The 13,701-nt window shown below is 39.0% G+C and overlaps 1 protein-coding gene across 9 annotated transcripts in view; it reads left to right on the top strand.

The window, feature by feature from the left end:
• pih1d1 (PIH1 domain containing 1) overlaps nt 1-13,701 on the top strand; it is a 46,656-nt gene that overhangs the window by 27,992 nt on the left and 4,963 nt on the right. For 7 of the 9 annotated variants that reach the window (XR_010894614.1, XR_010894616.1, XR_010894615.1 and 4 more), the window contains exons 3-7: nt 9,914-9,971; nt 10,105-10,293; nt 10,500-10,561; nt 12,786-12,867; nt 12,983-13,079. Coding sequence is in view for 2 of the 9 variants with exons in the window: in XM_067381989.1 (XP_067238090.1) it covers nt 9,914-9,971; nt 10,105-10,293; nt 10,500-10,561; nt 12,786-12,867; nt 12,983-13,079 (488 nt within the window). In the remaining 7 variants the exon portion in view is untranslated. Of the gene's footprint in view, nt 1-4,201; nt 4,234-9,913; nt 10,008-10,104; nt 10,294-10,499; nt 10,562-12,785; nt 12,868-12,982; nt 13,080-13,701 lie in introns of all 9 variants that reach the window. The other 2 variants (XR_010894619.1, XR_010894620.1) reach the window with 2 other exon arrangements.

Genomic DNA, 13,701 nt, shown 5'->3' with positions numbered 1-13,701 from the left:
GGCGGAACAAAAAGGGGAAACAAAAGATTCTCCACCTGGCCCTCCTCCGGGGGAAGGAGCGGTGCGGTCACCACCTCCTGAAGAGTAGTCCCGTCCATCTCCGGGTCGCCCGTCCTAGGGCCGCTTGGACTTGGCCTTGCCACCCTTCTTCTTAGGGGGTGGCTGGACGGGCTGGGCACCATGCCCGCGACCAGCTCCACGACGCCGCTTGGATGGAGGCTGCTGCTGCTGGGGCGTCGGAGCGGGGGCAGCTGCAGGGGGGCGCCCTCGGCGACGGGCAGTCTGAGGTGCCGCCGGCGGTGGAGGTGCAGCAGCTGACCGCCTCGGCAGGATGTGACTGATCGTCTCTGACTGCTTTTGTACAGCCGAGAACTGTTGGGCAAAGTTCTCAACCGCGTCGCCGAAGAGGCCGGTCTGACTTTGTCTGTATCCCTCTTGTCCGCAAGACACAGCCAGAGATGCCGTTCCTGGACCACCATGGTGGACATCGCACGACCCACTGACCGCGCCATAACCTTCGTCGCTCGAAGCGCGAGGTCCATCGCGGCACGAAGTTCTTGTAGAACTTGCAGATCGTGACCACCCTCGTGCAGGTCCTTCAGTGCCTTGGCCTGATGGACCTGCAACAACGCCATAGCGTGTAAGGCGGAAGCGGCTTCCCCACAGGCCTGATAAGCCTTGCCGGTAAGATCCGACGAGTACTTACAGGCCCGGGAAGGGAGAGACGGCTCCCCCCGCCAGGTGGAGTTAGGGCACAGTTGCATAGCAACGGCCCGTTCCACAGGGGGTATGCGCGTATAACCCTTAGCCGCTCCACCATCAAGGGTGGTGAGGGAGGAGGACCCACCGACACGGCTTCGGGCAGTAAAAGGTGCCGTCCACGTGCCAGTGAGCTCTTCATGCACCTCCGGGAAGAAAGGCACTGGGGTGGGGGGCTGAGAACCAGCTCTTGCCACCCCGAGATACCAGTCATCCAACCTCGAGGGCTCGGGACAGGGTGGAGGGTTCCACACGAGCCCGACCCTGTTGGCGGCCCGGGAAAGCATAGCCATCATTTCCGGGTCTGAATCGGGCACAGTCGTCACTCCCGAGGGAGGCAGCTGCGCCGAATCGTCATCCCCAGAAGCGTCAGGCTCACCCTCCGATGCAGCGATCGACATCCGGTCGTCTTAGGGAGCTCCGAAGGATACGGATGGTACACACCTCTGGGGTGGTCCACCGCGTTCCCCCGGCAGCTCTACTGGCTGCGGAGCGCAAGAGGGGTGAGGGTTCCTAGGGGGTTGGTTCCCCGAAGGAAACGCGCTCACCGTGATCCTCAAGTCACCAGCCCCGCCGCCCGAAGCAACCCTCTGAGGAGGATTGGAACGAGGCGTCAGGACCGGGACTCCACCCCTTTGCAGAAAGTGGAGTCTCGACCGCAGCTCCGCGACGGTCATCTTCCCAAAATGGGTACATGACTCGTCCACAAACGCCGCCTCAGCGTGCCTTAAGCCCAAGCACGAGATACAGCGCTGGTGACCATCCCGAGGCGCCAGGTAACGACCGCATCCAGAAACACACAAGTAGAACGACATCTTTAAAAAGACGCAAACTACTCGTGTAAGCTCTTTCAAGGACTGACTCTTTTAGGTGCTGAAGCACGCAGGGGAAAAGCCGCTGCAGCACAGACAGGGAAATGTGCAGCCTGTCGTGTGCACTCTCCTTGAAGGCGCTCTCTTACCAGCTGTAATAACAGCTTTTTAGCGCTCTAGGCACACCGTTTCACCAGCCGTGAGAACGGCCTTCACGCTGATTACAGCTTTTGCTCAAATAAAAAAGGCAAAGAAAAACAAAGGAGAAATCGGCCCCGCTACTGCGCTGTCCGCCTGCACCGCAACCAAGAGACGTCTCGAAGAGCAGATTCGTTCACACTCGTGGTTTCAGTAGCTATCTTCTTCAGTGTTGAGAAGGTTTGGCTCCGAAGCGAAAAGCTGAAGATGCAACGCACCTGCTGCTCATTATATACCCGTGCTGCGAGGCAAGCAGCTGATGCATATGATTGCATGCCAATGTGCATTGGCTCGTTTAGTTACACTCAAAGTAGATTGGCCTCTCTAGCGAGATTCCTATTCGTCGGTCTGTACGACGTACGTCGAACGTGACCGACTGAATGTGAACTGAACTTGCTGTCCTAAATTAGATTGCACTAACTTTATTACTATGCTGCTAATTCTTAAGTTTTTTTAGTGTGTGGAGAGATTGTACCCATATACTAATATGGGCTTGTATTATTTGCTATTTATCTATTGTATTTATTGATGAGTAGTTAGTTATTTATTGAATGTTTTTTAACCGGACCTCAGTACCTAATTTCGTTCCAGCTCATGTACCATGCTTTGGAATGACAATAAAAATCCTTTACCTTACCTTTAAAAAAAATTAAGGGAACACTCAATCATCGCAGTATAATTAAACTTAAAAATTAAACATAGTCAATTAAACTTCAGGGATATCAATCTGTCCAATTAGGAAGCATAAGTGATTGTGAATCAGTTTCACCTGCTTTGGTGCAAATAAAAGTGCCCGTTCTCATTTGGCTTGAGTGTGTAGGCAGTTTTTCAATGTCAAAGGCATTGATGCCATTGACTGGCCCTCATGTTCCAAAGACTTGAATCCAGTTGAAAACCTCTTGGACATTATGTATTGGATCATCCAAAGGTCTGATCCAGGTATGGGAGTAGATCCCCCAGAACACCATCTATCATCTAATCAGGAAGAGCATGCCATACTCACTACTAGGGCTCTACGTTTATGACAAAAATAATTGTCGATTATTCCCTTGAAATTGTAATTGTAATTATTAATTACGATTATCACGGTTTACACTGAATTATGTTTTGAATAGAATTATATATTTGTTTGAAGCAACTGCATGCCAAATTTTATATGAAAATAAAGCTGAAAACACTCTTCCTTGAAAACTTTAACTTTTCTATAGCATTAAGCCTCAAATGTCATTGGTTTGTTTTCTTTTTTAAATAAAAATTTAAAATATATGGTATTATAATGTTATACCAAAATTAAAATTTAAATAACCTGTAGAAAGAAAAAACACACATCTTAAACACACAAAATAATGTTCTGTAAGTGGACTTTTTTGTTGTTTTGTTTTTTTGTAATTGCACTTTTGAATAATTACGTAATTGCGGCATCCGTAATTGTAATCACAATTAGAAATTGGATTAATTGTGCAGCCCTACACACTACTGACTTACATTATGAGTTGGTGTGATGAGCTTAATGCAAGTTGGATCAGCTTGCAACTTTGCATTGATTTTTGGTGTGATTTTTGAACCCAGTCCTCAGTGTGTTGATGATTTGTTTCCATTGACTGTTGTCACAATTTTGTTAACAAATTAATGTATATAATTAAAGATTTAAAAAAAGAATATTTCATTCACTGAGATGTGATTTAAGTGTACCCTTATTTTATTTTATTTTTTATTTTTTTTGAGCAGTGTAGATTTATTTGAAGTAAATCTTTGTGTCTGACATTCTTTTATAAGCTTTTTTGCTAAGGTTATATTGAATATTCTACAGTCACTGTATTGTCAGGGTTAATGAACAAAAGGATTAAGCTTTTGAAACTCTACACAACATGCATGCAACAGACATGATATGTGACCAACAATACATTGTATGGGTCAAAATGATTGATTTTTCTTTTATGTCAAAAATCATTAGGATATTAAGTAAAGACCATGTTCCCAGAAGATATTTTGTTGATATTGTGTTGCTAAGGACTTCATTTGGACAACTTTAAAGGTGATTTTCTCAAATTTTTTTTTTTTTGCACCCTCAGATTCCAGATTTTCAAATAGTTGAAATATATCTCTGCCAAATATTGTCCTATCCTAACAAACCATACATCAATGAAAAACTTGAAATCATCAATGATTTCCTCCTCGCATCACTGAATTCACCATTAACTATTCACCTGAACTGTTTATGATGTTTTATATGGTATCATTGTAATCCTTGACCATCAAAACATAGGGGTAGACATCACCTTTTCTGTGTTATCATGTTTTATTCAGAAGATATGATGCAAAAAACATAATTTGGTTATACCAAATTTCATGCTTTTATGAAAAAGAGAGAAAATTTTTTCACATATAACCTGAATATGCAGATCAGCCTGTGATACTGTGATGTCTTTCAGACATTCAGCGTTATGCGTTTTCCAGATGTCAGGTATGCATCTTTTACTCTTATTTCTGAGCATTTGATGTTTTGTATTGATCATCTTTAAATTAAGTAATTCACCTTTCGCTAGGAGTTTGATTGACAGGCGATCTGACCAATCATGATGCTGAAACAGCCATTTTGTCTGACAAACAAACAGGAGAGTTAATAAATTAAATATGTGGACTTGAACTTAAAAAATGGTGTGTATTGATGTCTTTCTGCGGGCTGAAACAACATACTTTCTAATGTTATTTCATGTTTATTAACTAGTAGGAAGAAATTATTGGTTCATGTGCCGCTTGAACTGAGACGCTACAGCGATCTGTCACGACACATTAAAGAGCCACAAAACGGTATTTATTGTTTAAATTTCTTTAAAAAAATGACAATGCTGAAAGCTGAGAGACCTGAGACTTTGTTTCATACCAAAAGTAACCTGCTCTGTCTTGTCTGTTGGCATGTTGTCAGTGTCCTTTTTGCTCCGCAATGTATTTTTCACTCTCACACCATGGCTTGTCAGACAAAACAACAGTAACTAAGTGGGCGGGACTTTGCAAAGGGTGGACTGGTTCAAGTTTACTTAGACTGTAAAGGCTAATAAAGGGAACTTTGTCAACTGTTGGAGTTGTGCTCTTTTCCCAGGGTCTCCATTCTGTTCCTCAGTGGGGTGCGAACTCCCAAGTCTACGGTCATCAATGCAAATTCCCATTGTTAGCTCCTCCATTTGGAGGATATTTAACTTGGTCTAAGTCAAGGAAAGGTTGCGAAAGATTCAGGGCTTTTCTGTATGTAGATCAGCCCGTAATGCTCAGTGTCTTCCATACACTCTCCGTTATATTTGATCTCATGCCATCTCAAATCTCACGCCAACTGAGATTTAGAGTTCCTGCTAACACTTGGCCCTGCTTCAAGTTTACTTAGACTGTAAAGGCTAATAAAGGGAATTTCCAGTAAGGACAACAGAATGTTACTTGACCAATCTAAATAGGGTGAGCCTTACCTTTGTTTATTGTAATATTACTCTAGCTAAGTGTACATGGGGAAACCATGGCATGACCAAACCAAAGCTACTATCACAGATAGTCATGTTGGTCGGCTTATATCTGTAGTTGTGGTCATGACCTCAGACAAGTGATAATGTTGCCTTAATTCAAGTGTATACAGATCTATGGGGACTAAAAAAAAAATATTTTAGAGAGAGCAAGCCTGGGAGCATCCCTCTAAATAATATAGTCAACTGCCTTCGTCCAGTGACCAAGACTGGTGAATTTGTGATCTTGGGAAATGCGTAAAACAGACCCTGAACGACATTGTGTTTATATCAAAATGACTGAATAAAGTATAAAGTAAAGAGTTAAATTTAATTGGAATAAAAAACTTTGCACACTGAAAAGACCGAACCCACAGGAAACATTCTTCACTAGTTCTATTGGAAATCGTCATTGGGATGGTTGGGCAGGCCTTAAACACCATTTATTTATTTACTCTTTATCATACAATACAGCATCTGTGTGAGTTCCAGATTGTAAAAATTAAATGTTAAATTTTGGGGTGAACTATCTCTTTAAGTCAGAAAGAAAAGTTATGCACTTTCATTTGTCTGATTAACCATTTTTTATTAGAATTTATTAGAATATTCTACTTTTGCATTGTTATCCAGATATCTGTTTGTACTATAGGTACACCTGATTTTTTATCTATGTTTGTAAATTGACTGTATATGTGTAGGTATATATGTAACATTATCACTACTATTGTTTTTTGGAAAGAAATTAAAGAAATTAATACTTTTATTAAGCAAGGATGCATTAAATTGATCAAAAATGACAGTATAGACATTTATAATGTAGCAAAAGCTTTATATTTCAGATGAATGCTGTTTTTTTTTACTTTCTATTCATCAAATAATCCTGAAAAGAACTGTACACAACTGTTTTCAACATTGATAATAATAATAAATGAGCAACAAATCATCATATTAGAATGATTTCTGAAGGATCATGTGACACTGAAGAATGGAGTAATGATGCTGAAAATTCAGATTTTACATTACAGAAATAAATTGCATTTTAAAATCTATAAATAGAAAACAATTATTTTAAATTGTAAAAATATCGCACAATATTATTGTTTTTGTTGTATTTTGGATCAAATAAATGAAGCCTTGGTGAGTGGAAGAGACTTTTTTAAAAAACATTAAAAACTTTTGACCGGTAGTGTACATATGTAGAGTCATGTGAAAAAGTGAGACGCCCTATATAATTCCATGGTTTTCTGTATCAAGACAATATTAAAAAAGTAATCTGGCCCTTGGCAGGTTCTAAAACAACAACACATGTCATGACATAATACACCGTATCATTATTTATTTAACAAATATAAAGCCAAGATGTAAAAGCCATGTGTGACAAACTAAGGACACCCTATGATTCATTTGCTTATAGATCCACTTTTAGCAGCAATAACTTAGTAATCATTTAAGTAATCATTTTCTGTATGACTTTATCAGTCTCTCACATCATTCTGGAGGAATTTTGGCCCACTCTTCTTTACAGCGTTGCTTCAGTTTATTGAGGTTTTTGGGATTTGAAATTTGTGAGATTTGTCTATGCACAGCTCTTGCCACAGTAAGGGTGAGGTCTGGACTTGACTGGGCCAGGGCAATACCTTTATTCTTTTCTTTTTCAGCCATTCTGTTGTAGATTTGCTGGTGACTTTCAGATCATTGTCCAGTTTTGGCCAAGCTTTAGCTGTCGGACAGATTTTCTCACATTTGACTCTAGAATACTTTGGTATACAGAGGAGTTCATGATCGACTCAATGACTGTGAGATGTCTAGGGCATGTGTCTCCTGTGACTCACCCCTCCACCAGCATGCTTGACTTTTGGTATGAGGTGTTTGTTCTGGTATGTTGTGTTTAGTTTTCACAACACTTGGCACTGTGCTTTATGGCTAAACATCTCCAGTTTGGTCTCATCTGTCCAAAGGACTTTGTTTCAGAAGTCTTGTGGTTTGTTCAGAAGCAACTTTGCAAACCTAAGCCATGCTGCCATGTTTTTTGTTTTGTTTTGTTTTTTAGAGAGAAGAGGCTTTATTCTGCCAACCCTTTCAAACATGCCATACTTGTCCCATCTTTTTCTAAAAGTACTGTAATAAACTTTATCATTATCATGTTGACTGAGGCCTGTAGAGTATGAGGTGTAGTTGGGTTGTCTGTAGTTTCTCTGAGCATTATATGGTCTGATCTTGGGGTAAATTTGCTGGGATGTCCTTTCCTGGGAAGATTGGCGCCTGTCTTGAATGTCCTCCACTTCTAAATAATCTTCCTTTATGGACTTTGAACAAATTGTTTGGAAATGGTTGTTTAACCTTTCTCAAAGAACATTGCTGATGTCTTTCCTCCTTGGCATTGTGTTATCACACATCCGAAGGCTCCAGACCAGCAAACTGCCAAAACGTCTGCTTTTAGTTTAGTTTTAGTTTTTAGTTTGCCATAACTTTTTCATTTTTACCTAGTTTTTGTTAAATAAATAATGACACTGTGTAATAATATGTCATGTGTTGTTGTTCATCTGAGGTTTTATTGTCCACGTTTTTAACTGCGGTCAAGCCAGACGCCACCGCAAAATGCACGGTCAATCTAGCCACCACTATATTTTGCTTTTCACGCATACACTGGCTATTATGGTAAGACCGCCAGAGAACTGATCTGAAAACAAGTATTCTTCTGTCAAAGCGATTTCACATTTATTTATTCAGTCTGTCTGAAGAAATGAAAATAACTAAATAAATACATATTTCACAGCCCAATTTCACCTGAAAATGATAGTACACCTCGGACCCTGTCACCGTATGATATGCTGAATTCCAAAACAAAAGTCTCCCCGAGTAAATGGGGGGGAAAAAGGCCTAAATAAATAAATAAATATAAATAAAAATTTAACAGGCCAAAGTCACCTGAAAATGATAGTACATCTCACAGTCTGACATTGTCTGCTGCTAAATTCCAAAATAAAAGCCCTCTAACACTCATATATACAATGTTTTGTCCATACATTCTAAAACTAAGAAAAGTCCTATTTTCCACAGACCAAATTCACCTCAAATGGACAGTACACCTGCTCACAGTGTCGACTACACAGTTTCAGGACATTCTGATGTTGTATTCCAAAATAAAAGCCCCCCCAAACTTCAAATATATGTGCTGTTTTGTCTATACATTCAGAAAATCATAGAAATAAAAGTTCTATTTTCCACAAACCAATTGCACCTCAGATGGAGAGTACACCTTCTCACGGTGTCAGCTACACTGTTTCAGAACATTCTGATGTTGTATTCCAAAATAGGAGCCCCCCCAAAACTCATATATACACTTTTTTGCCTATACATTCAGAAAATCGTAAAAGAAAAGTCCTAGTTTCCACAGAACAATTTAATGTCAGATGGGGTGTACATTTTATCATATTCAAATACACCATTACAGGATATTCTGATGTAAACTAGGACTTTTCTTTTTATCATTTTTTGAATGTATAGACAAAACAGTGCATAGATATGAAGTTTGGGGTGCTTTTATTTTGGAAATACAACATAAGACTGTCCTGAAACTGTGTAGTTGACACCGTGAGAAGGTATACTGTCCATTTTAGGTGAATTTGGTCTGTGGAAACTAGGACTTTTCTTTTTATGAATTTCTGAATATATATATAGTCAAAACAGCTGAAACACAAGTTTTGGGGGGCTCTTATTTTGGAATACAACATCAGAATGTCCTAAAACAATGTAGTTAAATCTATGAGAAGGTGTACTCTCTATCTGAGGTGAAATTGGTCTGTGGAAACTAGGACTTTTCTTTGATTCTTATGATTTTCTGAATGTATAGACAAAACAGTGTATAGATATGAAGTCTGGCTTTTATTTTGGAATTTTATTTTGGCTTTTATTTTGGAATTTAGCAGAAGACTGTGTCAGACTGTGAGGTGTACTATCATTTTCAGGTGACTTTGGCCTGTTAAATTTGTATTTATATTTATTTATTTATGCCTTTTCCCCCCCATTTACTTGGGGAGACTTTTGTTTTGGAATTCAGCATATCATACAGTGACAGGGTCCGAGGTGTACTATCATTTTCAGGTGACTTTGGGCTGTGAAAAATATATATTTTATCATTTATAAAATAATGAACATATATTTAACATATATATATATTTATTTAGTCCTGTTTTATGATTATTATTATTATTATTATTATTCAGGTAGACATTTATTTTGGATTTCAGCACATCATACAGTGACAGGGTGTGAGGTGTAGCCTACTATCATCGCTTTGACAGAAGAATACTTGTTTTCAGATCAGTTCTCTGATGGTCTTACCGCAATAGCCAGTGTATGCGCAAACTGCAAAATATAGTGGTGGCTAGATTGACCATGCATTGGGCGGTGGCGGCTGGCTTGACCACAGTACATTTTAAGACATGCCTGCCCAGTACCAGATGATTTTTTTTTTTAATTATGTCCTTATACGGAAAACCATGGATGTCCCTTTGGATGAAGACATCTGCAGTACCAAATGCACAAATGCAAATGTTTATCATGAAGTTGTAAATTAAATTTCATATCATGTGGTAACTAAATTAGAGAACAAGTCTAAGACAAAAATATTATTTGCTTTGTCCATCATTACAGACCATGGGAAAAATGCAAAACGACAGTCCCCCTTCCAAAGTCATTCGTCCACAGCCAGGTTAGTCTGATAATTCAAGACATCATCTCAGGACTGGTGAGGACCAATATATTTAGAGTGCTTATTGGTGGTGTTTGTATTTATTATGTCATCAATCCCATCCAAATTCATCTGAATTTTCTCTCTATGCCAGGGATGTGCGTGAAGACCTCATCAGTGTCAGACAAACAGAAGGTCTTTCTGAATATTTGTCAATCACAAGCAGTACCACCCCCTCCTCATCTGTCCCAGGAAGCACTTGTGAAACTGCTGGAGTCAGAGGACCCGACAAGTTACAGAGTGCCCATGAGTCTCGGCGAGCCACACACAGAAGTGGACAACAGTGAGAGATACAATCACATTTTCAAATTTGCTCCATTCTCCTTTTATTATTCTTGTCCCTAATCCAATCTAAAATTCATTGTTTGACACCAAAAAGGAAGGAAATAAGGAGTTATTTAACCGAATGGCAAAACAACCCCCTTAATTTTTACTGACTTTTTCAATAAAACATTTGATATGCATTCTGAATATTTTTATGTTTGCCAGGTTCACAAGGCTGTACTGTGTATGATGTCGTGATCAATGATGAGTTCTTCCAGAAATGTCAGGTATGTGTCTTGTATGTGAATGTATACATTGAAAGTACCTCAGGAATATGCAGTTATTGTGTAAGGAAGTGGGTTTTGCCAGGCCACTCTTTGGACATGTTATGGTCCAAGATGGAAAAATAAAAATGATGGCCCAACTCGCAAATGCACTATGGTGCAAAAGATGGTGTTTTAGTTATATACAGTGAGGGGTAGTTATTATTGCAGAGATATGACAGAGCATTATAAATAGCTCTTGATACTAACAATCACATTTAATCTCTGTCTCCTCTGCACCCAGAAACACACATCATATATTAACCACATGGTAATTGTACTTGAATGTACACTGCATTCCAAATTATTATGCAAGTGACATATCAGTAAGATTTCAAGGCAAGGCAAGGCACAATGGTAATTCAAAGTGCTTTACATAAAAAAGAATAATAAAAATAGAATATAAGGAATAGAAATAACAGTAAAAACAGAGAATTTTGCTATCTGGATGGAAGAGCTAGGAAGTCTCAGGGAGTTTGTTGTTGTTGTCCATCAGAGTGGATCTAAACGCATCTATCCATCAGAGCGGATCAGAATGGATCTTCCTCACACGACAGGACTGCTACCTGTTAAGGCACTTCAAACTGATAAACACAGTTTCAATCTCCCCTTTTGCCAAGACACCTCAAACTGCACCACACAGCCCTAATCCCCCTTCCGGAGATATCTTATCTATGCAACGCAGTTTAAATTTCCCCTTTGGAAAGTGTCCTGACTGTAATCCAGAGATATCTTAACTATGCACTGCAGCTTAAATTGTCCCAGCTCTTTCAACCAGACAGCAATATTTAAAATGCATTAAAGTGCAAACAGTTTGGACATAGCACAGTGCTCAATCAGCAAATGCATAGATAAAAAGATGTGAAGATATTTCAGTACAATAAACATTCAGATTTTAGTTTTTCTAAGAAAATGTTTGTTTGTTTATTTATCCATGTCTTTTTAGATAACTGGTATCAATCTCAGACAAAATAATTTGCCAGATCTATGGAAACCCTACTTAGAGGTTGTTCCACATTATTAAGCAAGTCACAGTTCTCATGCAATATGGGGAGGAAGAAAGATCTTTCTGAAGATGAAAAGCATGAAATGGTGCAATGTTGTGCAAAAGGCATGAAAACAACTAATATTGTGTGAAACTGAATGGAGATTATCAAATTATCATAAGATTTGTCAGTGATTTAGAGCACAGCAGAACTCAGTCAGATACATTTCTGGATGGCTGGTGAATGGCCACCACGTTCCAACAAGACTGCAACGTCAGCAAGGAGCTGGTGGGTGATGATTTGGGCTGGAATATTGGGAAGTGAGATGGAAGGTCTCTTTAAGGTCTCTGAAGGTATTAAAATGACTTTTGCAAGATATGTGGAGATCATAACTGGCCATTTACAGCTATGGTATAAAGAGGAGGATAGTGCCTTCTGAAATACAATGCACTATGCACTATCCCATGCTGCAAAAAAACACCACAGCAATAAAACTGTTTGAAAATGTATTTCTAAACCCACTGTAAATGTTTCTCTTTGTGAGGTTTGGTTTGGAGTGGCTGAAATGCATCTTTACGCACAACTGCCAGCCTGCATGAAGAGCTTCTTGAGACTCCAGAGACACCAGCAGCTTCAAATACCTGTTTGCTGCTCAACACTGGCTTTTTTTATAGCTGTCCTTTTATTACAATAAATTTTTTTGACAGGAACTTTCCTTAATAAGCCTTTATCTGACCGAGTTCTGCTGTGCTCTAAATCACTCACAAATCTTATGATAATTTGATAATCTCCATTCAGTTTCACACAATATTAGTTGTTTTCATGCCTTTTGCAAAACATTGCACCATTTCATGCTTTTCATCTTCAGAAAGATCTTTCTTCCTCCCCATATTGCATGAGAACTGTGACTTGCTTAATAATGTGGAACAACCTCTAAGTAGGGTTTCCATAGATCTGGCAAATTATTTTGTCTGAGATTGATACCAGTTATCTAAAATGACATGGATAAATAAACAAACAAACATTTTCTTAGTAAAACTAAAATCTGAATGTTTATTGTACTGAAATCTTACTGATATGTCACTTGCATAATAATTTGGAAAGCAGTGTACTGTATATGTGTGTGTCAGAGCCAGCGCCATCCTGCCGCCAGATCAGGTCTCCCTCTCCATAATTATAATTGTGTATGCTTGACCCAACAGAAAGATACCCTGTTCCATCAATTTCTTATTGCGGTTTCTTTGGAGGGACTGGAAAACAAATACAACCTTGAGTTAAGCAGAGGTCAGTCTAAATACAGAACATCTGATATTCATTTCCCTGCATGTGTCTACTTCAGAACCTGCCTTTTCCATGCCATGTTTACTGATCCTATCCTTTTTTTTTCCCCCAAAAAAAGACATTAAGATTTTGAAGAACAGGAAGTTCATGGGCTCTGTTGCAGAACAAAACATTCGTACCAAGAGCAAGCCAATTATCCAGGAAATTGACTCAAAGTGAGTTCTTCATCTCTTTGCTTGATTGAGGGTGGTGCTGAAGCGGGTTGTAAGAAGGAGTGTGAGATCGACTCTAATAATTGAACTAATATTCATTACTAGGTCTACCCTTTAAATTATTCTAAAAAAATATTGGAATCTATTGAGCCCCACATATGACATGCAGGAAAAACGTATGTATATTGTAGCCACAAATTAACAATTTGTTCCCGCAACTTACTAATACGTCAGCACATTTGACTAATTTGTTCCCTTGTTTTAAGTTAATCATGGCCATTTTGTAATAATTTGTTTCCTTGTATCAGTTCAATCAAAATGCAGAAACAAATTAGTTCAGCATGGCCACGATACTAAAACGAAGGAACGAATTAATAAGTCATGGGAACAAAATTCTTAATTCATGGCCACACTTGAACTGAAATGAGTGAATAAATTCTTAACTTGTGGGATAAATTAATTATAATTAATTATAAAATATTTTTGTCTGCATGTCATGTCTGGGGCTCCTTGGGAATCAGCTGTTAAATTGTTTCAGAAAATTCAAATATTAGAATAGAACATCAGTGTCGATCTTAACTTAAAACTGTAGAATGATTTAAATGGTTTCAATAACTGTACAGTT

This window comes from Chanodichthys erythropterus, chromosome 3, assembly GCF_024489055.1.
Source record: "Chanodichthys erythropterus isolate Z2021 chromosome 3, ASM2448905v1, whole genome shotgun sequence".
In the NCBI taxonomy this organism is placed as follows: Eukaryota; Metazoa; Chordata; class Actinopteri; order Cypriniformes; family Xenocyprididae; genus Chanodichthys; species Chanodichthys erythropterus.
Note: the sequence above shows the minus strand (reverse complement) of the source record. Positions and strands in the feature narration are given on the sequence as shown.